This window comes from Myotis daubentonii, chromosome 18 (genome assembly GCF_963259705.1).
Source record: "Myotis daubentonii chromosome 18, mMyoDau2.1, whole genome shotgun sequence".
Classification (NCBI taxonomy): domain Eukaryota; kingdom Metazoa; phylum Chordata; class Mammalia; order Chiroptera; family Vespertilionidae; genus Myotis; species Myotis daubentonii.
This window is the reverse complement of record NC_081857.1, coordinates 40,878,887-40,906,147: the sequence shown is the minus strand read 5'-3', so window position 1 is coordinate 40,906,147 and position 27,261 is coordinate 40,878,887. Positions and strand designations below refer to the sequence as shown.

Here is a 27,261-nt window from a genome sequence, read left to right as displayed (position 1 = left end):
ATTGGGGGTGGGGGCTGGGGGGTAAGTCACTGTTTCCATGTATGGAAATGCTTTCTTCCCAACAACTACCTCTCGAGGCCCCCTGAGGCTGGCTGCGAAAGGGTATGTCCTCTAACGGAATGCCAGCTCCACCCGGAGCCCGGGACGTCCTCACTGCAAAACACAACGTGCTTCTCTGTCTTTACTCACGTTTATTTCAAGTGCTTTCGTTTTATTTTTCCATTTTAATTTCAAGACAGTTATAGATCACTGCGATGGGCAGGAGCCAGGACGGGGACACAATCTCTCTCCCTCTTCCCGGCTGGCAGGAGGTGGGGACGAGGAAAGCAAGCCCATCTGTGCATGTGTGTGGGGTGGGGGGAGCTCATTCAGGGCGTGCTGGCAGGCGGGAGGGGAGAGGTGACCAGCCCTTTGGAGACCTGCATGCCCGCCTCGTCCTGTAAAATGGTGGGTCTCATTAGCAGTGGCTGGTGCTAACAGAACCACCGGGTGAAGCTCACTAGATGGTGCAAGCCACTCTGGTTTATATTTTCTTTTTTTTTTCCAAATGAAAAGTGCTAGATTAATATTCCAGAAATGTCTAGGATTAGATCCATAAAACTGCAGGAGCCTTACTAAACTGTGACTTGGCAGGGCTCCGGATGAGGACCAAGTAGATTTCCACATACACTTAATCTGTGGTTTTTCCACAGCCCGCTCAGCGCGCACAGGCGTCTGCTTGGTTTGAACTGAGCAGAGATTTACACGGAGGAACCTCTTCCTACTGTGAGGGTGAAACTTACACGTTTCTGCTAAGATGCCTGCGTCCTAGCTTCAACCATTCTCACTAGGGGTGTGCTTTTCGTGAACCGAAAATACTTACGATTTCAATTGTTAAAAGTCATAAGCATTTATTGGGATTAGATGCTCTGAGTGAGAGACAATGCTGATAGCACAGAATTCAGAAGTCAGCGTGATTTTCGGGAGAATGGTGTGGTTGTTGGAGGGTCTGCCCTTCTATCAGCCATTTGCTAAAGCTATGACCTGTCTCTGCCACTTTCCAAATAGATGATCTCGTGCAAGGGACCTACACTCTCTGTTGCCTTCTCTGTAAAACGTGTTATTCACATCACTTTCTTCAAAGAGCTGGGAAAATTAACTGTGTACAAAGTGTTTAGAACAGTATGCAGCACATGCCAAGTATTACATAAGGCTTCCTTCCGCTGTGCCTCCGACTTCACCTGATTGGTACATGGTAAGGAGACCACTGCTCTGCTCAAAAAGTCTACAGTGACTTCCCGTCTCACTCAGAACAGAGCCCGAAGTGCCGCAACACTGCGACCTGCTAGCATCTGGCCCACGCGGCTGTCCATCCCCACTGTCCGGCTCTGCTGCTCGCAGGCCGCCACCCTGGACCGGACCTTGCCTGGACCATCCAGCCACCGCTGGACCTGCTCCCCCTCCTCCTGGAATAGCAGCCTTTCCATCCTCAGCGTGACTTGCCCATCTCCTTCACAAGTCTCCGTGTTAGTGAGGTTTGGCCTGAGCCCACTTCTTAAAGTGCACCTCTCCCCGCCATTCCCTAAACTCTCCCCTGCTCGTTTCTCTCTCCCAGGTATCACCACCTGACATACTATTTATTAGTCATTTTTTACTGTTCATTGTTTGCCTGCCCAGACGGTACACTATGCCAGGCTGGGTATGTGAGCGCGTTCTTCACGTCTCTCTCGCCGGCGTGTAGAAAGCCGCATCACGCCTGTACACACTTGCTGGATTAATCCAGCGGAAGAACTGCTTTGGGCTGAGACACTGGGTGATGGTGTCACTTACTTCCCATCGGCGAGGTTGACCGTGCGGAACAGGGGGTAGTCTTCGGGGGCGGGCTTCCCCAGGTGGTCTTCAAACAGGAAGACGGGCGACCTCCCGACCTCCACGCCGATTTGCTGAATGCCGTGCTCATTGTAGATAGATAAGAGGAAAGACTGAATTCCTTTTTTGGGTTTTACTGTAAATAATATTGAAAAATCTTCTGGGAAAGTCCCTCCTGAGAAGAAAAGTCCAGAGAGTCAGATTCCGAATTTCCAAATGGCTCCTGGATCACCCCATTTTCTCAACTTTCTCTGTGGCCTTAGTAAGTCACCTGAGTTCACCCAGTGATAACAACACAGGTTTAAAAGCCAACAGAGGGTACCGTGGCCAGGTAGTTCGGCTGGTTAGAGCATCGTCCAGACACACCAAGGTTGTGGGTTTGACCCCTGGTCAGGGCACATAGGGGAATCGGCCAATGAATGCATAAGTAAGTAGATTAACAAATCCATGCTTTTTCCTCTCTCTCTGTCTCTGTCTCTCTCTCTCTCTCTCAAATCAATTTAAAACATTAAAAACAAATAGAGAAGAATCTCTACTAAGCTTTTTCTGCAATAGCTGTCTAAGCTATATCAAGTTTAAAGCCACTCATTTAAAGCAGTTATTAAATAAAATTAAATAAAAAGTTAGGAAGCGAGATCATGATGCCAAGTACAATATCAAGCACAGTGGGCACTTTTAAAAGCACTTAAGTCCCACTTTTGGTGCCAGGTTTGTATCTGCTGCCTGTGCCTCATCCAAGACCATCCTTCATCTCTCTAACGAGGCAGGGTACGAACACAGTGTAAATATCTTCTCTCAGTCATCCTTTTGAAAGCCAGAGTCTCTGATCAGTTTTTCCAACCATACAGAGCAGTTCCACTAATAAAAAAAAGCTTATGTCATTATAAACCAGAACTGTTAGACACTTGGCAGGTTTGATGGTAAATTCAAGAGGGCAGACTATCTCCTCCCCTTCCCCACCATCATATCCCAAATATCCTGCCTGGGGGAAGATCCGTATCAGTGCTCAGAAAGCATTTAGTCAATGAATGTATTAGTTAAATGAACAGCATAAATATATGTCAGACAGTTAAGCAAAGAAAATGTATATAAAATAAAGTCTACACAGAGAGAGGAAGGGGAATTTTAGGAAATAACATTTATATCAGACTTAAAAAATTACAATTTAATCATCCAATCTGTACAGCAGTACCTTTGAATATTGTCGCTTTCTAACTACACTAATGAGTAAAAGCTGTTAATTATAAAGGCATTTCCCAATTTAAAATAGAGCAATAACCTTAAAGATTATTGTTAAAAAAGAAAATACAGTTATCTAAGAAATCAGGATTTAATGTCAATCTAACCTAGGCAACCCACCTTAGTTTCTCTCTAAAAAAGATGCTAATTAAAACTGTTCAAAATTCATGTAACATTATATTTAAAATCGTTTTTCTTGGGGAAAAAATGTATGTCGGTAAGAAAACGTTTGTACAAGAAAAAATTTTAAAAATAAAACTGTTCAAGATTGTTTGCAACTGCCTATGTCAGAGAGAATTCCCTAAGAATGTAGTTCAGCAACAGAACTGAAACCACCTCGCAGGTGAACTTGTACGTGGGTAGGCATGAAACGTGAAGTTGCTCCGTTCTCCCCAATAAGTAAATTCTGCGTGATTCTATGCAAAAGTGAGCTAGACATAATGTTGGCTTCAAGTTTTGTCATCTTGAAATAAAATAGCTTTATTAGGTTTTCTCATTAGCATATCTTCTGTGAATGTGCTGAGTTAAAATTGGCAATTACTAAATCATTATTAGTCCAGCCAGTGTGGCTCAAACGGTTGAGTGTCAGCCTATGAACCAGGAGGTCACAGTTCGATTCCCTGTCCGAGCACATGCCCGGGTTGTGGGCTCCATCCCCAGTAGGGGGCGTGCAGGAGGCAGCTAATCAATGATTTTTTTTCTCTCATCATTGATGTTTCTATCTCTCTCTCTCTCCCTCTCTCTTCCTCTCTGAAATCAATAAAAATATATATTTAAAATCATTATGTTCCTTGTTGCCTTGGTGACCACCATCTATTTGCTGTCTGATACATAAAAATGATATCTTCCCCACCATACTCGTGCATTATAAAGTAGGATAAAAAGAAATAGTGAGAAGTAACATAGTGGTAGCCATAGTAATGCAGTGAACTTACCTGAAAAGAGCTGTTTTGTCGGGGCGCTGAGCTGGGCCTGCTTTGAAACTCTGTAAGCAGTATCCGACCCTTTCGAATTCTTTCTGTTTGTGCAAAAGCCCGTTGTTTTTGATATTCCCTCTGGAGAATTGTGAAAATCTAGAGCTTTTAGTACATCAACTGGAGCAGCTGAAAAAATAAGTTAAAAATAAGAAAAATATAATTGAACAAAACAACCGAATACAAAAATGAGTATTTCTTTTTTAAAAAGAGGAAGTCGTTTGCGGTTCCACCTACAACATCTGTTTATCACCTGTCCTGCTTCCCTAACATTTGGTGGGGAGCTGAGGAGTGGGGTGGCAGGTAAAGAATAACCAAAACATCCCCAAATACAAAAGATCTCTACGCAGGAACCAAACGATCCAGAGCAAAGCAGAATATTTACTCTTTATATAAATATTTATGCGTGTGTACATGTAGATTTAGAATTTAATGTGACTTGTATATGAATTTGCAGACATTCTGATGCACCACAACTTCAACTTATAAAATCTTTAATTATTCTAAATAATTGCATTGTTTGGCATTAAAGTGAAAGCCGGCATCTGTCATGTTCCATTAACTTCTAACAGATTTACTATGCAACTACTCATAATCTAAACAGAGGTGATTTTGAAGATTCAAACTCAGAATAAATGTGATGCATAAATACTGCAAATGAGCAGTTAGTAAGCCATATTGTGTGTACAAAGAGAAGACAGTAAAAGAATAGTAACAGAACAGAATGCCCTTGTTCTGAGTGCTTTGTGCTATTAGTTCTTCACAAAGTACTTTCTAGAAGCCTATACTTGCTTGGATATGCGTGCGTCTGTGCTTTGTGCGCCTGCCTGGATGTACGGACGTATAATTTGCTGACTTTCACCACGGAAATTTGCCAGAGTAACTGCATGGACATTGCTTCATGCTTTGATATTTAGATTTACAGCCCCTGGCGATGAGCAGTCCTGCCCTTCCCCACTTTATGTAGTCTCGGGGTGTAGGGTCAGGCCTATTTGTTGGCAGAAGCATAAATTTTCCAAATCCAGTTCATTCCGGCTGCCATGAGATGACCAGAAGAAAATAAGTTCGGAACCTTAGACTTCCCCTTCAGATAAACATGATGCTGTAAACAGCTGTATTGGAATATAATTCAATACCAGGCATTTAAAGTGTCCGATTCATTGGTTTTGGTCTACTATACTATTCGTTTATACATGTCATGATTATATATATTATCAAAATTGCTACTTTAGCCATTTGAAAGTGTACAGTTGAGTAGCATGGTTATAGTCATGTTGCTGTGCAGCCATCACCACTATTTCCGCCACTTTTTCAGCACCCCAGACAGAAACTCTAGATCCATTAAGCAGTAACTCCCCATTTCCTCCTCCTCCAAGCCATTGGTAATCTCTACTCCACTTTCTGTCTGTATGAATTTGCCTATTTCAAATATTTTATATAAGTGGAATCATAAAATATTCCTCAAAACACTAAACATAGAAGTACCATATGACCAAGCAATTCCACTCTGAGAGATACACCCAAAATGGTGAAAGCTGGAACTTAAACAGACACCTGTATGTCAATGTTCATTGCTACACTATTCACAATAGTCAAAACGTGGAAATAACCCAAGTTTAGAACAGAATGGTATATTCATGCACTAGAACATGAGTCAGCCAGAAGAAGGAATGAAGTTCTGATACATGCTACAACATAGATGAACTTCAAAACACAGCACTCTATGAAGTAAGCCAAGCATAAAAGGACAAATGAATATTTTAGATGCCCCCAATTTCCTGATCCACCACCAAGTCTCATTTACTAGTAATTCACTGAGCAAGTAAAACCAGCAATCATGAGCTGTAGCGTTGTGATAAAAGCAGACTTCAGAATCTATTACTCAATGTGCTATTGGCTCTCTATTTTTATTCAAAAATTATAAATTTCAGAGAAGGCCATGTGCCAGCCAGTGTATCAGTGAGTCTGAGACATACTCCTTATTGCACGTATTTAGATTCTAATGAAAAAGTCTCTATTTATGCCTTAGTAAGTAATAGGAGGCAGTATCTCTATTGGAGTAGATTCGCAAAGCCTTGTTTTGTTCAGACGGGAAAGAAATCAGTTCTGGTTGAAAATGAGAACCAATATCATTGCTTTGAAAACTTTCAGTTGTTAGTCAAAAAAAACAGCATCTCCATCAAATTCCAAAACATAAACTCGCTATTTCTGGGAGGACTTAATGAGAATGAAATTGGGACTTACTTTAGAGTCAGGAGATATCATCACCACAATTTATCACAGTCAGAACGTAGAGTGACTGCTACCATGATGCTCTTTGAAAATTACAATTTCCATTCATATTTCTTACAATAACGGTCAGTCTGTTCTAGAATCTGCATGAAGGATGGGATGCCTGCGAGCAGTGCGCATCTGGTCATGTCCTCAGTTAATTACATTCTGGGCGGCACTGACTTCCATGTGTACAAACCTGTGAATGAGCTTTATGCACTTTGCCTTTGATGGTATAACTAACGTCCTTTCCTTTCAAAGTAAAGACGTCTACTTATTCCATCAAGCTTCTGGATGAACATCAACATACAATCCAGTAGAGTACATACATAGTGTTTCAAATATTCTTAAAAACACCTTTTCTCTATGGAAAGCAGGCGTTTCCAAGGGATCATTAACTCTATCAAATCTGCTTACCTTGTAGCTCAGCCTGCTAGAGAATAATAATAGCAGTGAAGAACATTTTTTTACGCTAGCCCTGCTGGCGATGGCCGAGATTTTAAGCCAATAGGAGAACTCATCTTTACTTTTCTGCGACGACGGAACTCAGACCACAATAACTATCCTAGCGCCATGTCCAGAGAGTGTAGTATGTGCCAATCACTGGGCTGAATTTATCTCAGGCTGTAACCCTACAAACCATTCGGGGCTCTGTTCTTATGCCCACTGTGCAGGGGAAGGGACTGGGAACCAGAAAGCAAACGAAGAGAGTGCATGTAAGGTCTGTGCAAATATCAAATCTAGGCTTTTCTCATTCCCCCATCCTCGTGGCTGTACCCCAGAAATAAACACGCTGCATAACAAAACGGAATCTGTGAATATCAGACACTAGAATTATCTTGCGGCCATTCATTGATGCCTGATGTTTACATTTGCTTGAGGTTAAACTCGGTGCCTGCTGAAGGTATAGATTTACTCTGGAGGAGGCTGCTTCCGCAAGCCACAGCACCTTATCTGTTTACTTTATCTTATCTTCTTGCGTGGAAGCCATTAGGGAAAGTACATCTGCAGAGTTGAAAGACTCCGGGGGAGACATGGACTCAGCCATAAAGGCTGTCATTCTTCTAAGAAGAAAAGGCGGCAGCCCCATGGTCACGGTCCCAACTGTATAGAGGTAAACACGACATAAAATGAACCACAACTTTCCTTCTCCCCAAACTATCTTTTCACGGGGTGACCCTCTCCAAGGGCAGGGTCTCCCACACTGATCCCTGCCGACTGTGAGCCTGCTGTGATGGAAACACACTCCCTGTGCAGGACTCAGAGGAAGGGCTCTATTTTTCCTTACGGGGGTCTTTGTAGAAACACACAGGATGAAGTTCTTCAAAAAACAGTTAAAAAATAGGAACATCTAACAGAGATGCCAGCAGGATTACTTTTCTTTTTTTCTTTTTTTTTTTTAAATATATTTTATTGATTTTTTCACAGAGAGGAAGGGAGAGAGACAGAGAGTTAGAAACATCGATGAGAGAGAAACATCGATCAGCTGCCTCCTGCACATCCCCCACTGGGGAAGTGCGCGCAACCCAGGTACATGCCCTTGACCGGAATCGAACCTGGGACCTTTCAGTCCGCAGGCAGACGCTCTATCCACTGAGCCAAACCGGTTTCGGCGAGGATTACTTTTCTAAGGTCACAAAAATATAGCTCAGTTAACCAAGCCTTACAGTGTGTATTTCCTTTCAAATAAAATCGATAATATATTAAGCCACTTTGAAATCTGCCTTTTATTCGATCTCATCATCACAGCATTTAACAAATTCTTACAATATGGGTCTAAGGTTTTATACACGTGTGCATGTGTGCACACACAGGGAAACTATTCTTTTTTATTACCTAAACTGCAACTGTTTAACAATTAAAAGTAGGAATTTATTTTAAGTTAACTCAATATTTCTACAATAAGAATTTCCATAGTCAAGACAAATCCTAAATGCCCTAAATAGTTTAATTGTTTCTATGCTGCCAACAGAGATGGCGCAAGTCATGATTCGCTTGTCAGATGGATCCAATCAGAAGAGCATTTTGTTCAAAACCTTTTTCCTGGCTTCTGTGGTATACTTTCACTGTTCATTTTATGGGAGAATGGGATCTCAGAGCCCTGTGTGTTACTGCAATAGCCATTTAACTCTTTTCCCTGGTTTTCTTTTTTGTTGTCGTTAATCCTTACCCAAGGATATTTTCCCATCGATTTTCAGGGAGAGTGGAAGAGAGAGGGAAAGACAGAGAAATATCCATGTGAGAGAAACACACCGATTGGTTGCCTCCTGCTCTCGCCCCGACCAGGGCCCAGGACGGGGAGGAGCCTGCAACCAAGGTATGTGCCCTTGACCAGAATCAATCTCAGGACCCTTTGGTCCACAGGCCAAAGCTCTATCCACTGAGCCACACTGGCTAGGGGTCCCTGGGTTTTCTTATTAATCTGCATGCCACAGCTGGAGTGAGCTGGCAGAACTCCGTGCTGCATGTCAGCCTGCTGCCTGAATCCCTTGAAAGCAGCCCGCTAACTAGCAGGTGTATGCACATGCCTTGCATGTGAAATCTTGGCGTTGAGCAACTGTGGGACTTGGACACATGACTGAGGGCCTTGTGCCTCAGCTTGCACATCTGTAAAGGAACAACAGAAGTACTTAGCTAAAAGAATTTCTGAGAGGACTGAGTTGGTATTTGTAGCGATGCCTCAGAGCAGCGGCTGGGACGACTCCTGTGGATGAAGACTGCCCGGCTGTCTGATACATGAGATAGGAGAGGCTTTACATTTTTATCGGTTGAAAAAATTAAAAGCAGCATAATATTTTGTGACACGTGAAAATGGCATGAGATTAAGACGTCAGCATCCACAAATACAGGTTTTTACTGTAGTAGCCACAGCCATTTATTCACAGGTTGTCGATAGCTGCCTTCCAACGAGGACAGAGCTGTGCGGCTGGGACAGCGACCGTGTGGCCCGCAGAAGTTAAACTATCTACCATCTGGCCCTTGCGAGCTGAGTCCTGACGGACGAGTAGAAGTTCATCAATGAAGAGGAAGGCGATAGAACTATCAAAAAATGGCAGCACGGAGTTCAAGGAAATGAAAGTGCTCATGGCTGCCGGATATGATATCAACACTGAATATGCTGAGATGCCCAAATTCTCCCTGGGGGCCCCATGGCTGCTCTTGAGCAAACTCACATCTCTTCCATGAATATTCATAGCCACACACTCCAATGAGATGTCCACACTGACTCCTGTTCACTTCCCCAACCCCAAATATTACACTCCTGCCATAATAACCACCTTCCAGCTTCTAATGTTCTTATTATTCCTTTTCTGGGGATACTTTTCAATCCTTCCTCCATTGGCTAAGGAGAGCTGGCTGATTTTTCAACCCTAACTGTCATCTGAATCCCCTGGAGAACTTGGAAATTGTGGATGCCTGGGTGCTACATCCAAACTAATGACGACAATGACTGGGGTGGGGACCAGTCATGTGTATGTTTTTCAAGTTTCCCAGGCGAGTCGAGTGGGTAGCCAGGGTTGAATCCTGGTGCACTCAGACTTGACCAACCTTCTGATCTCAACCCAAGCCTGACTTCCTTCAGGAAATCATTACTTATCCCTCCCAGGCTGGGTTATGGGACCGTCTCAAATGACCCCACGGACCCTATGTTCCCCTTGGATAACTCCACACTCTACTTGGTTGGCTTGCTTAATTATCTCATTTTCACTCTAGGCTGCATGTTCTCAGGCACAGTGTATGTCTAAATTATGATCATGTTGCCCTGTTTCATACTTATACCACCTAAAATTTCTTCTCTCTCTCTCTCTCTCTCTCTGTCTCTCTCTCTCCCTAAACTTGTAATTCATTATTTAATGTTTGCCTCTCTTGATGATTATAACTCTCTGACAGCAAGTCTCAGCACTATTGACATTCACTATAGTATTCATAACCAACATAGCAACTGGCACATAGTAAATAATCAATAGTGATATATGAATGAATGAGTGAATGAATGAACGAATGGACAAACGAACCAGCAGCTACGCCCTGCCTCAGACCGGAAGCTGCCTCCCCCAGGCTGAGGAGGGAGGTCTGGAAGTGGCTGTCACAAACAGCGCCTTGACGAGCTTCCCAGGGCTCGCTGCTCCCACCGGACTCAGGGGCGGCAGGAACAAGGGTCCGAAGAGGCCTTTCTAACGCACGTATGTACTTTCCAGGGGGTCACTTGCCCGCACCTTGCACCTCACACCACAGGCCACATGTGAAGCACACCATGGAGAGAAATAAAAATAAGATGAAACACAGAAAGAGTTACACACACACACACACACACACACACACACACCCCGGCCTGGAGTGCTCTGCTGCCCTGAGTGTGGCCAGCCAGGAGCGCTCTGTGTGTGCGTGGTAGTAGGTGCAGGGCTGATCTAACCTGAGCGAGAAGAGGCCCAGTACCCTCTATATTTCCAAGTCACAACGGCTCCTAATGAAGAGTAAAACTCAGGATTCCCCCAAGCCAGCGGCCAGACAACGATTAAGAGCTGTGTCTGCGGCTGGAACTTCCGGCGTCTAGCGCAAGCCCAGGACCTATGACCAGCGTGACAGTGGGTGAGACACTTACCCCACAAAGCCCCGGCTTCTTCAACTTAACCGCATTCTGAGAATTAAATGACATAAGGCACTTTGACCTTGGACACCTAGTAAGCATGCAATAAAGCAGCACCAGAAGGCACTGTCTCTTCAAAATGCCCCTTCGGAACACCTCTGCCAGTGCCGGTGAGCGCACCCAGAGGTACCGTCCCTCACTGCTGTTCTTCCTTCCTCTGCAGGCCCTGGGCCTCTTCACCGTGGAGCAGAGGGCTGGGCGTTTTCTCTCTTGGGAGGTCCATGACGTGTCATCCACGAAAACTGCAACGAGAGCAACCTCCCAGCATGCTCTTTTATTTCTTTTAATTGATTTTATTGATGTTTTACAGAGAGGAAGGGAGAGCGATAGAGTTAGAAACATCAATGAAAGAGAAACATCGATCAGCTGCTTCTTGCACACTCCCTACTGGGGATGTGTCTGCAACCAAAGTTCATGCCCTTGACCGGAATCGAACCTGGGACCCTTCAGTCCGCAGGCGGATGCTCTATCCACTGAGCCAAACTGGTTAGTGCTTTTTTTTAAATTGACTTTTAGAGAGAGGGAGAGGAAGAGGGGGAGGGAGGGGGAGAGGAAGAGAGAGAAACATCAATGTAAGAGTGCAACATCGATCTGATTGGTGTGACTCCTACTAGGGACTGAGCCCGAAACTGGGGCATGTGCCCTGAACAGGAATCAAACCAGCAACCTTTTGGTGCATGGGAGACGCTCACCCAACTGAGCCACAGCAGCCAGGACTTCCCAGCGTGTTCTTATGTCATCCTAGGTACATACAACCCCAGGAGGCCCCCTGGAACCGTAACAGCTTAAACAGCCCAATGAGTCTCATATCTATGTTTTCATGCTCACTCTCCAATACCACCCTTGACATTAATACACTGGCATCATTAGCATTTCCCCCTTTATATAATTTTTCTTGGCATTGCATAGACATTAATATAACTGTAGCCTTAACACAGTAACCCTGATATGAGCTATGTATTAAAAAGTCTTAAAAAACCAATATCATAGTGTCTTTGCTCTGGTACTATTCCTTCATTTATTTTCAAACACATACATGCTGCACACCAGCCTTGTATTATCAACCAACATGGAGTATTAAGAGATAAAATGTATTGACCTGTATTCTCCCATATTTAGAATGTATGGAAGTTCATCTTTCAAATAATATCCATGGAAATCATATACATTTCCTATGTCCCAACGCAATTTTTTTAGCATAAAAAAAATTTACCAGATTTTTTGGGTGTCTTCTGTAATCTAATCTTTGTAGTAAAAAAAAAAAAAGTGCAAAATGAGAGAAATAAACTGCTGGGAAACATTAGCAAACTGTAAGCATGTAAGAGTAGAGTTGTACAGTTTACATTAATGGGCAGTGTTTAGAGTTTATTTTCCCCACAGGGGTTCTGTAACAAATTTAAATGCTTTTTCCATTTTAAGCCTATGTTTAGAGAATATATTTCCTACAGAAAACACTATGAATATAATAAGTATAAGCATCTCAAGGCTCAAGGGCATCTTGAAAAAAATGAGTTTTGATATTCAAATAAAGAATAGCATCAAACTGAGAATGACTTGGACAAAGACAATATGAAACAGAATCTGGGAGTTGTAGCAATTTTATGGTTAATTTAATCAAACCAAACACCTACCAAGCCTATTGGAACTAGCATTTCAGAAAACGATTAAATGTAAATATAAAATTCCCTGAAAATGCCATTTTTAAAAAAAATAGTTACATAGTGAAATTCAAAACTGGAAAGGTCATGGGGAAAAATACATAATGAAATATAGGGTGTGGCAAAAGTAGGTTTACAGTTGTTCATACGGGAAATAATATGATAATTAATCCATAACAATACAAGAATAAACTGTTTCACATACACCTGTAAACCTATTTTTAAAATATATATGTTTTTAGTGATTTTAGAGAATGGAAGGGAGAGGGAGAGAGAGAAACATCATCCATAGGCTGCCTCCTACACGCCCTGACTGGGAGTTGAGCCTGAAACCCTGGCATGTGCCCTGACTGGGAATCCAACTTGTGACCCTTTGATGCATAGGACAGTGCCCAACTCACTGAGCCACACCAGCCAGGGCTGTAAACCCACTCTTGCCCCACCCTGTGTTCTGAAGGGGAATTAATGGAGGGTGACTCCCATCAACATCGCTTGCAGCCACAGCCCGTTTTGTTGAGGATTTTTTCTAACTCCGAGCTCTCCAGAGGTTGGGAGAAACCCTAAAACACAGGCCTGAGATGCAGCACTGACCGGAGCCACACGTGGATGAGCTTATGAGCCTGCGTTCATTTCCCTGCAGCACCTCACCTGCAATTGCTTTCTCCGTCTCCGCCGCGGCCTATCTCCCATCTGTTCCCAGATAACACCCACCACCGCTCTGCTGAACCAGGGGACAAAGCACCAACTCCAGGCCCACCTCTACGCGACTAGGACCTCCACACAACGGCATCTGCTGGCGCCCATCAAAGAAGCAAAGCGGTTATGTATCATGTGGAACCAGGCGGCCATACTGACTATGACTAAATATGTAAAATGAAATGAAAAGCTATGGGAGTCATTTGGATAATAAATATGGCCTACAAGCTGCCCAAATAATTTAAGGCAATGTTTGTACTCCAGAATTATCTCATTCCACAGTTTATATACATTTAAATAGGACATTCCTTTTTATAGATGACAAATATTTGATTAGCAGAAAGGAGAAAAATAAATCGGTGAATGAGTAGAGGAAGGGCTGCAGAGGAATGGACAGCAGATAAGAAAGATAACTAAGGTTCCATTAAGAAGGGGATGTTTGAGCACAGTCTAGAGAGGCCTCAGAGGCGCCTGCTGTTGTTGGGTTTTGTTTTGAGATAAGCTTTTATTGATTTCAGAGAGAGGAAGAGGGAGAGATAGAAACATCAATGATTAAAGAGAATCATTGATTTGCTGTCGCCTGCACGCCCCCTACTGGGGATCGAGCCTGAAACCCGGGACCCAGAATAGAACTGTGACCTCCTGGTTCAAGGACGGACCGCTCAACCAATGAGGCACACTGGCTGGGCAACCCTGCTGTTTTTACTGAAAGGCATTCTAAGTAAAAGGAACCCGAGTCAGGCGTAGGCCCAGATGTTGGAGGAAATGCAAGGAGACAAATATGTTTCCAGCAAAGGGCACAAAAGAAGTATAAGGGATGAGGTCAGAGGAACAAGGGCGAGAGCATGTTGAAGGCCGATTGGATAGAGCCTGTGGGATTAAGGTGCTGGGATTCTATTGCAGCTGAGATGGAAAGCCACTGGGAGTTAAGGGGATGGGAGTAACATGAACCAGCTGATTTTCTAGACCCCACTATGGCTCTGTGTTGAGAATGGACGAAGGGAGCACCAGAGGGGAATCAGAGAGCAGGCAGGAAGCAATTGCAATCTTCTAGGTGTCAAACTGTGTTATCTTGGATGGAGAGACCAAGTACTGGGTGAGGATGTAGATGTTCTGAACATGGAGCAAACAGGAGCTGCCGATAGGCTGTGTGTGGAGTAGGAGCGAAAAGGAGTCCGAGCTGCCTCTGGGTTTTTTAGGTCAAACATCACAACTGAGTTTATTGCCATCAGCTGAGAAGGGGAAGGTGGCGAGAGGAGCAGGTTTCAGGAGGTAGTTCTGCAGTTCAGTTTCCGGCAGGCTAATTTTGAGACGCCTTCATTATGCCTTTGGAAATGGCTGGATAGGCAGGGGAGTGAATATATGAGTCTGAAGTTCAAGGAAAGATCTGGGGTAGAAATAAAACTAAGGGCGTGGACAGTCTGTCAATGTTATTGAAAGCTATAATTAACTTAATGACATGGTTATTTTAAAACTGTATTCTTTCCCTGAAAGAAATCATTATGACTTAATAATCAACATAGAGATCTTGGTCCACTCTATTAATCCTCAGAGACAAGAATGACTGTTTACAATTTCTGATCTAAAGCATGCTATCATTTGGGTTATACCAAGAACAAGCTTTAACAATGCTGGGCTACCTCCTTGCTTATAACAGAGTTTATCAATGTGTCCACGTGTTCGGGTAACATAGTCCCCCACAAAATAGGAAGAATATTCATTTATATTTTTATCAAGTCTCTGTTGGCCATCAAGTGTCACTTAAAGGTGCTAATTGTCAGAGGGCTGGCTTTACCGTGGGTTGGCTATCCCAGCAAAAGCAGCCTGGCCCGTCCTGCTTATTAGAGGATACAACGGTCGCAATCAACTGGAACCACCTGGTATGGCTGGATGTCAAAGTCTGCACCCATCCTGCCAACTTAGCAACACCCCCCTGTATTTTTAATTAGTCATGTGATTCCAAAAAAGTCTATCCACATGATCTTGTGTCATATGGTCCCTGCCGGCACCCCTAGCCACAGCGCTCTCCTAGGAACAGACACACTCCATGAGGGTGGACTGGCCTCTGCCTTCTACGGAGTCACGGCACCCAACGCAGCACAGAGAAGAGCGGCCTTTGATTTTCATGGTTACTGAGCAGCCTCCATCCTGAACTGTCTCTTATCATAAACGCTTACAGGAACTGAAAGTTGAAAGTAGAAATACTATCCCAACGCTGACAACGTATTATCTGAAAAGTAATGGCATTTCTGATTTCTAAGTGGCCAAAGTTAGGAAACTCTTTATTGTAAAGCAGAGTTGTATGTCCAATCCAACCATTGACGGTAACGTGGAAAGAGCGGTTCTCCTTGCTATCTATGTATTCCATCAGCTGCCAGGAGAGGAGGGGCGTTTGGAGAAGCATCTACACCACAGTGGATCTCCTCACATCCGTTTACGCAGAGCTGCTGCTGTCAGACAAAAGGAGACTTACTGATGGAATGATTTGAGCATGGCAAATAGCCTTTCGCTGACGTCCAGTGGCCTGTACAGAAGCGAGGCCCGTGCCCATTGTGCGCACATTTCTTTCCTGTTCCAAAGGTTTGTAAACCCTTGACTGAGTATCAAAATGATCATGAAACACCGCTCGGATTCCGTACAAAACGCCTACATCCAGATCCACAGGGATGGGCTGGGAATGACTGTGAGATCTAGCCAGGCCGCTTCCCCCTACCTTCCTGGTTCAGTGGCGCCGCCTGCCTGAGGAGCGCGTTAATGCAGTCAGGAAATGTGTATGGCCCATCTGCCGTGCTGCAGGTATGGTGCTCGGGCCAGAATTTCTTACACGGACTAAAAAGATGCTTTCATTTCAGCGCCAGCAATGCTCCGTGATGAGCACCCCAGCTTGGAGGAAGTACCCTGTGCCTCTCGATGTGCTGCAAGGTCAACTACCCCAGGCTTCTTGGTTGAGGAGAGGTATTCCTAGGGGAGCTACTGCCTAAATGCTGCCCGAGTGAAAGGCAGTGGTGAGCAGGTTGGGAGTGTTCAGGGTGCAGATCCTAGCTGGCTTGGAGGCAAAAAAGAGATTGATGTTCACAGGAAATCAGCAGAGTATCAGCAAACACCTGTTGAAAAGACTTCTGTAGACACTGGCAGTGACTGGTATACATGATCTCATATCACAACTCAGGTCTTTAATTAGGTTATTGAAGAGCGATTCATGAGAGCTGCAACTAACACCTTCCCTTCATTCAGCAAAGACTTCCTGAGAGCTTCCTGTGTGGCAGGCTCTGTTCTACGTCCTTGGGGCACACTCAATCAGACAGATGAAGACACCCATGCTGGTGATTTTAGTATTTTTATTTTTTAAATATATTTTTATTGAATTTTAGAGAGAGGAAGGGAGAAGGAGTAGAACAATAGAAACATCAATGAGAGGGAAACATCACTGGCTGCCTCCTGCACGCCACCTACTGGGGATGGAGCCCACAATTCAGGCATGTGCCCTGACCAGGAATTGAGCTGGTGACCTCTTGGTTCATGGGACAATGCTCAACCACTGAGCAACACTGGCCAGGCCCTACGCTATTGATTTTAGTGTAAAATTGCAATGGATAGAAATAGAATATAAAAAATATATACATTCTTCCAAAACAATTCTACAACCACTATCTATCAATCATATTCAGCACTTGAAACTATATACTCCTTGCTTAAAGATGGCACTTTGTAATAGAATTATATGTATAGTATGCAAATCACTTTCTAACATGAAGAATATTTACCAAATTATTATAAAGCAATAAGTACAAATAGGCTGCTCTTTCTAACAGTTATTAAGCAAAATCAGACAATCCCTAATAGCATACGAAACAGATAAAAAGCTCAAAAATGAGTATGATAGAAATTTTCCCAATTATTACTTTTACAGATATCATTCTTGGATTAAACTTTCTTGTTCACCAGTAGACAAGTGAAATGATGATTTATGTTGCTGCCAAAACAAAAACACCACTCCCTATGTTTTTCCCCTTCTCTCAGATTACCATGTTAAAGCAAACGACAGTCCATCAGTAGCTTTAAATATTCAGAGGCATCTGTGGAGAAAAGCGTAAAACTGTTTCCCAGATGCAGAAAGCGAGAGAGAAATGCCAATTCACTCATTTTTAGAGCGTGAGTAAAGGAAAAGGGAGTGGGGGGCTAATTACTGCTCACAGCGTGACAGCAGGAGTCCCTCCCCCCACTCCAGGTTAACCAGACTGCCACCTCCTCCGGGCCGCTGGGCAAAGTGAGAAGAGAATTAATAACGAAATAGTGGCTGTGTCACATACTGTGTATTCTGGCATCTTGGTAGACACTGGGGGACAGAAATAAAACCAAACCACATTCACTAACTAATCCCCAGCAACTCCTAGAGCAGTGGTTCTCAACCTTGGCTGCACATTAGAATCACCTGGGAATCTTTTTAAAATCCTGATTTCTGGGCCTCAGCCTCTGGAAATTCTGTTTCTTTGTTACTAATGTTGCGGTCTCACCCCATAACAAAGAAACAATTTCCAGAGGCTGAGGCCCAGAAATCAGGATTTTAAAAAGATTCCCAGGTGATTCTAATGTGCAGCCAAGGTTGAGAACCACTGTCCTACAGGAAGAGTACCATGTGAATGAGTGATTTTTAAGATAATGATAATTGGTGGTTCCCCCCAAAAAACTATCAAACAACAACAACAAATACCAGGCATCTTTCAGTTACATTCTCCCAGAAGGTTACATTCCAAACAGCTTCTAGAGAATCAGATCTGACACCTTCACACTGAAGGTAATAAACATACTCCCCATACATCAGTCCCCCAAAGTGGAATAAGCCTGGTGTTCCTAGCAGCGAGTCCTGCTTAGAACAGGAAGCAATTTGCAAGAGTCCCTGTTACTTCGTGCAACCAAGCCAACAGGTGAACAGCCATCAGCTTCTTCTTCATTGAATCAAAGGAACAAAGCCACAGGCGCTGGCTCCCAGCAGCGCCCCCTTTGGGTTTCCCACCAGCACTGGGGATCAGGTGGGTCCACAGATAACAGCAGTGATCTGGCCTCCACCAGGGAGCTCTCTGCAGACAGAGGTGAATTATAGCACCCCCTCCTCCAGGGCCTCTTCCTAGGACTCCTCGATAGCACTGAAGTTCTACACACAAGTGACATCCTGTTGACGGTGCGGCTGCACGCTCCGGGCGCTCATCTTAGAGCCCGCGGGGCCATCATCATGAGGGAAGCCGGGGAGGCTGCGGAGAAGCCTTGGGCACACGGTGAAGTCCACACGGACAGGGACCCACAGCAAGACTGTGTGGGCTCAAACCTGGGCCTGTCACACCGTAGCTGTGTGACCTCGGGCAAGTCATTCACCTCGCTGCTGACTTCCTCGTGGGTAAAAGGGAGATTTTACTCTGAGGGCACTTGCAGGGCAGTTGTCAGCATGGAATGCATGGAAAGCGCTTACACAATGAGCATGCGCACACAGTGTTGGCCCTTACTGCTATGTACATCCGCCTGGGGATAGGACGCTGCTGCTCAGCCTTTATTTTATTATTATTATTTTTCTAATGTATATTGTTACTGACTTCAGAGAGGAAGGGTGAGGGAGACAGAGAAACATCAGTGATGAGAGAATCATGGATAGGCTGCCTCCTGCGCGCCCCCTACTGGGGTGGCTAACCATGGCTAAGGCACAGGATAGATGGGGGTGGGGTTGTAGCAGGTGGGAAAGGGCTGGTCATGAACCCCGACATTTGGAGGGGCCATCCTGAAGGGCACACGGACTCCTGCTGCTGCCGCCTGGACAACAGAGTCATCCTCAGAACCAGTGAAACAGGCTGAAGGCTCATCAGCGTCCCGAGAGGCGTGGCAGCAGGTGGCAGGCTGAGTGCCACTGTCAGGGCCCTGCAGGAGGGAGAAGGCAAGGCGGGGACACACCCTGACGCTGGGGCTCCCCTCTCTGCAGCGCTGTCCAGGCCACAGGGTGCACGCCCACCCTGGAGCCTCTGGGAATGGCAACAGCCACCCTCTCAGGAAGCCGTGCAAAGCTGAGCGAGGAAGGAGAGCCAAGAGCCTCTACAGTCTAAGGTTCGCTCCTTCGAGCCGGATGTCAGGCCCGGCAGACAGAGGAAGGAAGCGTCCGGTGACACCCTATGCGCGTTGGGTTCTGTGAATAGGAACCTTCATGGGCCTGTGCAGTGGGGGCCCATTCAGGAGCAATTAAATTTGGTTAAAATAAGAAAGAAATGCTTTTTAAGGAGAGAGAGAGAGGAAAAAAAAAAGAAGGTTTGAGGGGATTGCAAAGTTGATTGTGCTAAAGCACTTTGACACAGGTTTGGTTTAGTTCTCAATTGTCCAGTCGTATTTAAGCTGCTCTCTTACTCTGAAATATGATAACCTTTCTTTTCTCTGGGCTCTTTCTCCCAAATTAATAGCACTGTCTCTAATTCCATGCGCAGCAAGCAAAGAGTTTGTTTTCCCAGATAACAGTAGGCCTGGGGATCAGCCAATGTCTAAAGAGCCACTGGCCAAGTCCATGGCCGGCCCGGGACTGGAACTGATAAATAGACAGTCCTGGCGAAATCACCTTAAAACGGACTTTCATCTGCTCTAGCAGCTGTATTACTCAGGGTGAGATCCAACACGACTGAAAGCAGAAAAGAACAAACACGCGAACCGATAAAAGTTAAACCATATTACGATTTTGAAAGAAGAAATAAATCTATTTGGTGCGTTATAATATAGGAGGCAGTTGGAAATGAAAACAACAAAGCAACAACAACCCTCAGGTTCTGAATTAAATTTGAGATTAGAAGAAAAAAGGAAGCAAGGCATCACAGCACACTAAAAGCTACACTGAAAACTGCATGGAAAGTTGACTCTTGGGTGAGAGAATGTAGGGACCATGGCAACATTTTATAGCCTCTGTGTGTACCTCTCTTTCTTCTTTGCTAAGGAACAAAACTTCAATGGTCAAGGAAAAGAAAAGGGTGGTTTCCTCTCGGCACTCCCAGCTCAGCTCAGGTTTCCCCAGAATTAAAGGAGGGAAGTGAAGGAGTAAAAGCCCAAAGGATAGGCTCCCAGGCCCCACTCCCCTCCCAGGTGCGCCTTGAATTCCTAATGATCACACCCCCGCCCCTAATCATTTCTCCAAAGGGAAAGAGGAAAGAAACAGGCACTTAGGGCATAAGAGAATCCTGGCCTTCACAGACCTAGATAGAATCCTGAAGGGGTCTGCAAAACGAGGGGAAGGCTTGGCACTTACAAAACCCTGTGTGTGTGTGACTTTAAGATACACTAGGAGTATAATTGGCTTCCATGGCGTCTTCTTCTCTGGAGCCTAAGACAGGTACTGCTTTTCCCTAAATACAGGAAAAGGCTTCCTGTGGCAGAAACACGAGCTCTGCCATGGTGCTGCCAGCACGACAAATATTACGGTTGCCCATTAACAGTGAGTACTTCCACCCAGCTGGCGTGGCTCCGTGGTTGAGTGTCGACCCATGAACCAGGAGGTCACGGTTCCATTCCTGGTCAGGGCACATGCATGGGTTGCAGACTCGATCCCCAGAAGGGGGCGTGCAGGAGGCAGCAGATCAATGATTCTCTCTCATCACTGATGCTTCTATCTCTCCCTCTTTCTCTCTCCCTCTCCCTTCTCTAAAATAAACAAATATATATATATTTTTAAAAAAGAGTACTTCCTTATAAACTAGCTCTCTATGTATCTATTCCTGAGGTAGAAAGTGTTTCTGTTGTTTCAGATAATTAGACAATCCAAAGGAACACCTTTAACTAGAAGGTGCACTAATAAGTGCTCTCCTCTTATTTTTCCAAGGTTGGCCCCTTGTTTAAAAAGAGATTATCTATGGAACATACAACCCATATCAATTCATTATCTGCCTTAATAAAAGTCATATAACTTATATGAATATAATATACTATATCATCCCATCAATATAAAATCAACATGAAAAGCATAGAAATCTGACATGATTTGCCTTATTGAAATACATTTATAACTTTCTGAGCTTCTTAAAAATTCAAAGTGGTACCTTCCTCTAGAGAGGATCAACACTATATTCTTAATCCAGCCACAAATACTTACAAAAAGTATTTTATAAACTGTTATGCTTTCTATTCTGATACAGACACTCATGTAGAATCAGATAAGTAGGCATATTAACAATACAACTAGCCAAAACCCGCCTTCCTCTGATCTTAGGAGGTTGAGGAATTTGTAAATGCATTCTGTAACTGTTTCCTCTCTGAGTTTCTTTAAATCAGTCCTCACTGAACCCGTCTTCTCACTAATCACTCCAGCACATACATGTAAGTAATATTTGGTCATTCCATAAAGTCTCAGACTACTATTTTTTAGTTATTTACATCACTATTGCAGATCTTCCCCTCATTTAGAAAAACCATGGCTAGTATAAGAATGTTTTCATGAGAAAGAGTATTCAGCTAACAATTTTTCTGTGCCTCAGTTTCCTTATAGTAAAGTAAGAAGGTGGTATATAGAGAAGTAATTGCTATAATAATTTCTGTCTAGCATTCCCTTAAAAAATCTAGATATCTTTTTCTCCTTTTTATTACAGACACCCTCAGCCAAGTTTGACTTGAGTCCATTTGTTATTATGAAATAGACGGCAGTTCAGTAAATTAACCAGAGTGAAGGTAATTTGTCCCAGAACAGAAACAAATTTTTTAGGAAAAAAAAAAAAAGGCAGGGGAAGTACTTAGATTTTTTTGATAGAAAGCCCTCCCACAAGTCTGAAAAGGGGTTCATGGTCGCCTTGCTATGTTTTAGGGTTAACTTAACATGAATGATGTGCTCCTTCTAATTTAGTCACAAAGTGAGACAAATATAGAGCCTAAAAAAATAATAAAATACCTGTGAGCAATCATGCTATCTAAATATATAGATTTCTCATTTTACAACTTTTTAATTTTGTCTGCAACGATAAGAATATACTCAGTGATTTTGATAAAGTAGCCTCTATTAAGTATTGATTATGGGGTAAACAGTCAATTTAAGAGACCAATAAACTTAATTTAAAACACGTGGACAGTTTTGTGAACGTGTCTCTAACTCCCACTGTACATACGCCACCCAAAGCGAGGCCACCTGTGTACCGCACGCAGGAGCATGCTTCTCGGAAGATACCTACTGTTCCTTATTTTTTCTCTATTGCAGACTTTGTCCATTTTGAATAGAAAACAAACAAACAAGGAGACAGTATTAGTACAGTATTAGACAGCGGACCCTGCATTGACTATCGGAGGTGTATCTGATCTCTGAGCTGGGTTCCTATTAAGCAACCGCAGGCCCAGCTGGATTAGCTGGGACGCCGGGAGCCAGCACCATTTCACCTGCTGATCCCGGGCACTCAAGACAACACCCAGCAGAGCGCACTGCCCACTGCGAGCAGCTCGGGGAGTTTCTCACAAAATAAATCAACTTCTTGCAAGGACAGTCTTGGCTTCGCCACCAAAGATCGAATACCATGTTAATTAGCAAAACAGGATTCAACTAGAGGTTACTTTCCTTGATACTTAATCTTACCTTAACTCATTTTTAAAACTCTTAAAACCTCCTAGCTTAGCACCATCACAGAGTAGTCACCACAGCGTCCGGGTAAACCTCAAGTCCTGTCTAGAAGACACAATGGACTGACTGACAGAGAAACCCATATATTTCTGAGATAAAACATTTACATTAACCACAGGCTAAAAATGGAAGCTAATGTAAATGAATATATCATAAAACTCTTTTGTACTAGATCATAATAAATATTACACATTTTGAATGAGCATGTTAGAGATTACCAAGGGATAGGGTTTCTATGTGCAACGTAAAATGATGACGGTGTGAGACCATACATTTTATTTGAATCCATTCATCCCAGAGCTTTTCTCTGTAAGGTTAGATGCTTCAGGGTCTTAACTAGCTTTCTTCTGAGTCGGATGTAATATAAACCCGTAACTCTTGAAGGCTTTACTATTTTTAATCCTAGAAAAGCACATTTTAGATGAAAATAGGCTGTTTTGAGTCATCTTTGGGTCAAGCAACCAAATCACACCGCTGCATCTCTGAGAAATCAAAACATCATAGTATAATTCTAGCATGCGACACTTTTGCTTAGAAACTGGAACAAAATCTTACGGTTCATTCACTTGCACATCTAAAGACTGGCATGAGAAGTGGACACTGGGTTCAGTCCCCCTGCGTGATGATTCAGGCCCGTGTGTCCTCTTAGGCATTAAGATATGTACTACCAGGGCCTTTCGGAAGGTCATTAAGAAGCTAGAATGCCGACCAGTAGGTTTAAGTAAATATCTAGCTTCCCACTGAGCAGCAAGCACCCAGCAACTTGGTTGAGGGAACACCACCTTTTACCACATGACTATCTAAGCCAGCGGTTCTCAACCTGTGGGTCGCGACCCCTTCGGAGGTCGAAGGACCCTTTCACAGGGGTCACCTAAGACCATCGGAAAACACATACATAATTCCATATTGTTTTTGTGATTAATCACTATGCTTTAATTATGTTCCATTTGTAACTGACATCGGGGGTCACCACAGCATGAGGAACTGTATGAGAGGGCTGCGGCGTTAGGAAGGTTGAGGACCACTGACAAGCAATCACAGAACGTTCAAGACAGGTCACCAGAAAGGACGGACAGAAGCAACCGGATCTTTGCCCCTGGCTGCTTCTCACATTACTTGGCTTCATAATAACAGGAAAGGTTCTTTTTCCATCACTGCTTCGCTGTGGCACCCGGATGTCTGTTTGAAAGTGTTTCAGGTAAGCAGCTACTTTACAAGGGTCCGGATGGGACCTCTCTGATACCCTTGGGACTTGGAGGACAAGAAGCAAACATCTCTAACCCTGAAGGCCTACAATGGCGTCCTTGAGTTTATATTTCACCTTTCATTGAAGGAAGTCTGAGTGTCTCTCTCTTTTTTTTAAATAAATAGGAGCCTTTAGAATACTTTTGTCATGGCATATCCCTTCCTCCTTAACGGAGTGAGGATTTCAAGAAGCCTCACTTGCTAAGTAGATTCCAAATAATAAACAAAACCAGCAGAGGGCAGAACGGCGGGCGGAGAGAATGGCCAATCCCGCTGGGGACCAGGTACCCCAAGGTAGAATGCAAACTTGGGGGGACTCCACTTTCAAAGACCCTCCTCTGTACCCTGGGAAAGGGAGAGGCGAGCGAATGGGCACGTTGGCATAGCTTCTCCAACAGGTAACCATGGTCCCCTGAGGTGCGGACTGTCCGCACGGGGACCAGTCGCGTGGAGGGAGCACCCACGCCCCGCGGCCTGCCCGCTGCTGGGGAAGGGGAGGCCAGCGCGGGCGGGGAGGGAGTACCGACCTGGTTTCCAGGAGTGAGGCCCCGGGAGCCCCACCTCCCATCAGGCAGAACTCGGGTCTTGGCATCCAGGGGCCAGACTCAGGTTTCTGCTAAAGCTTGCGCCTTTGGGGCTGACAGTTTCTTCCTCCCTCGGCCAAGCCTCGCCACCCTCCTCCTCACCCCCGCTGCTCCGTGCGCTTTGAACAAAGCTGGCTTTTCTCCTCCCAGCACTCGGGCTCCCGCCAGCCAGCCGAGTCTACAGCACCTAACGGACCGGAGCGCCGGGGCCACCGCCTCTGCGGGGAAGGGCGGGGCGGGGCGGGGGGGGGGGGTCGCTCTCCCTCCCCGGGCGCTGACAGGGCTGCGGTCTTCCCCACAGGTCAGCTCACTGAGCGGTTGCTGGTGCCACGTAGGAACTTTTCCTTACCTCTCCTCCCGCCCCACCCGCGCCCCCTCCCTTTCCAATGCTAGGCCTCCTCCCCCAGCCACTCGCTTGGCCAGTTTCATCGTTCTCCATGAGAATCGCACGTCCAACCTGCGAGAAGTGGGGGTGGGGGTCATGGGGGGGTCCGGGGCTGAAACTCGGGGAAAAGCCTTCTCCCTATTTTCCACCCCGTCCCCATAACCTGCCACTTTCCCCCTTAAAATCTCACCAAAATACCCGCACACACACACACACTCACACACGTGTTCTCAGTCTTCTGGATTCATCAGCATCCCCCTCCCCTTTGCTTTCTCATATCCCTGAAAGGAAAACAGCCCGTTTCTCACTTTATTCCAGACAAAGAACTTTACCAGGGCTCCTTTCTCCCCTTTCTCTATATATTCGGCTCAGTTCAGCCCTAAAAAAGATGCTTCCATTCACTAGAAGCCGAGGAAACCAGAAGGGGTGCGTTCCAAGGGCGGGCCGGGGGCCGGGCTGGAGACAAAAGCTGTACCAGTGCCCTCGTGTCCCAGGTAACGTTCTCCCCCTTCCCCCGGGCTCTGCGCAGCGGCCAGGGCACCTCCGCAGCCCCGCGCCTGACAGATCGGTGTCCCGGCCACCCCGTCTCCCCTTACGGTCCCGCCTACACCCGCCTCGCTCTGCAGTCTGAGCTTCCAACCTGGTGGCAGCTGCAATCTGGATTTTATTTAGGAGGGTGTTTTCTTGGGGGGCCCAGGGGGCGCCTGGGCAGGGGGGCGCAGAGGGGGAGGGGCGCAGAATGCGATCGCCCGACGGACGGCGAGCGCCCACCTCCCCCCGTCCCGTGGTCTTACCTCCTCTGACCTCTCGGGGCTGGACAAGGAAGGTCAGCGCCAGGGAGGTGACGGCCAGGTTCCACGGCCACCGTCTCGTCTTCCACCGGGAGGGCCACCGCTCCATCTCCGCGCCCCGCACTCGCCACCGGGAGCTCGCCCCACCACCCACCGCACCGCGACCGCGCACCAACTTCGCGTCCCTTCCCAGGTAGCGCAGGGCTGTTTGCTACACAGCCATTGGGGCGGGAGCGGGGAGCAAAAAAAAAAAAAAAAAAAAAAAAAATTAAAAAAATTAAAAATCAAAGGGCTTTTTCTTTTCAAATTGGATGGTTTTTTGCTTCCTTCCTGCCCCTCGGCCCCCCTCCTCTCCCTCTCGCTCGGCCCCCGCCGGCCGGGACCCTCCGATCCGTCCTCCGCGGGGCCCTGCCTTCAGACTGAAGGCGGGTGAGGGGCTTCCTCCAAAAACCGGAGAGGACTGCGGGCCCCTAAAGGCTGCATGCCGTCAGGGGGCCGGGCGAGAGGCTCCGGGCAGCCCCCTCCCCGCCCTCTCCCTGCGCGCCCCCCGCCCCTGCCCTGCCCCGCGCGCGAAACTGACAAGCCGGCCGCGGGTCAGACCCAATCACACGCCGCGCGCGCGGCCGGAGCCCGCCCCCCTCGGGCTGGGCCCTGGGACCGAGGCTGGGAGCAAGCCCAGCCCACCTACCAGCCCCCATCGCCCCCTCCGGCCTCCCCTCTCTCCGCCCCGAACCCCGGAGCAGCGACGGGAGGGAGCGGCGGGGGGCGCGTGCTTGGCTCCCGCGCCCCGGAATGAAAGGAATGGCCGGGGAGCCCGGAGCCCGCAGCTCTCAAGGCGCTTCTGTGCGCGATGAAAACAGCTACTTGTCTCCCCGCGCCCGTCTGCTCGCCGCGGGGCGGCGGGGGAGGGGCGGCCCGCGCCCGATCCCCACCCCTGGAGTCCGGGCTGGCGGCCGCCGTAACCTTATCCCCGGGCACAGAGCTGCTGCTTCCAGCAGACGGGGACCGGCGGACTCGGGCTCCGCGTGCGCCCCGGAGTGTGTTGTTTTGCTGTTTTTAGACCGAGAATTAGAAGAAGGGGCTCCAGGTGAGATGGAGGCACGCACACAGGTCAACACCTATGCTCTCCCGCGGGACCTGGCGCGGACAGGTGCTTCTCGGAACCGCCTCCATCCTGCACGAGCTCCGCTGAGGCTCGTGGACTCCGGTGGGAGGCAGGGCGAGGGAGAGCACGAGATGCACGGGCGCTGACAGCGAGCGCGGGGGCGATTTCATGTTCCAGCTGACGCTGCCCTCCCTGATGAGAGGTAGA

At 46.1% G+C, this 27,261-nt stretch overlaps 1 protein-coding gene across 1 annotated transcript in view; it reads right to left on the bottom strand.

Annotated features, from left to right (window-relative positions):
• The window catches only part of COL11A1 (collagen type XI alpha 1 chain), a 143,226-nt gene extending 116,784 nt beyond the window's left edge, over window positions 1–26,442 (bottom strand). Inside the window, exons 1-3 of the mRNA XM_059673716.1 lie at window positions 25,953–26,442; window positions 4,023–4,190; window positions 1,810–2,023 (exon numbers count right to left, since the gene is read on the bottom strand). Of these exons, the coding sequence (XP_059529699.1) occupies window positions 1,810–2,023; window positions 4,023–4,190; window positions 25,953–26,058 (488 nt within the window). The 5' untranslated portion in view covers window positions 26,059–26,442. The remainder of the gene's footprint in view (window positions 1–1,809; window positions 2,024–4,022; window positions 4,191–25,952) is intronic.
• Between the last annotated feature and the right edge of the window lie 819 nt (window positions 26,443–27,261).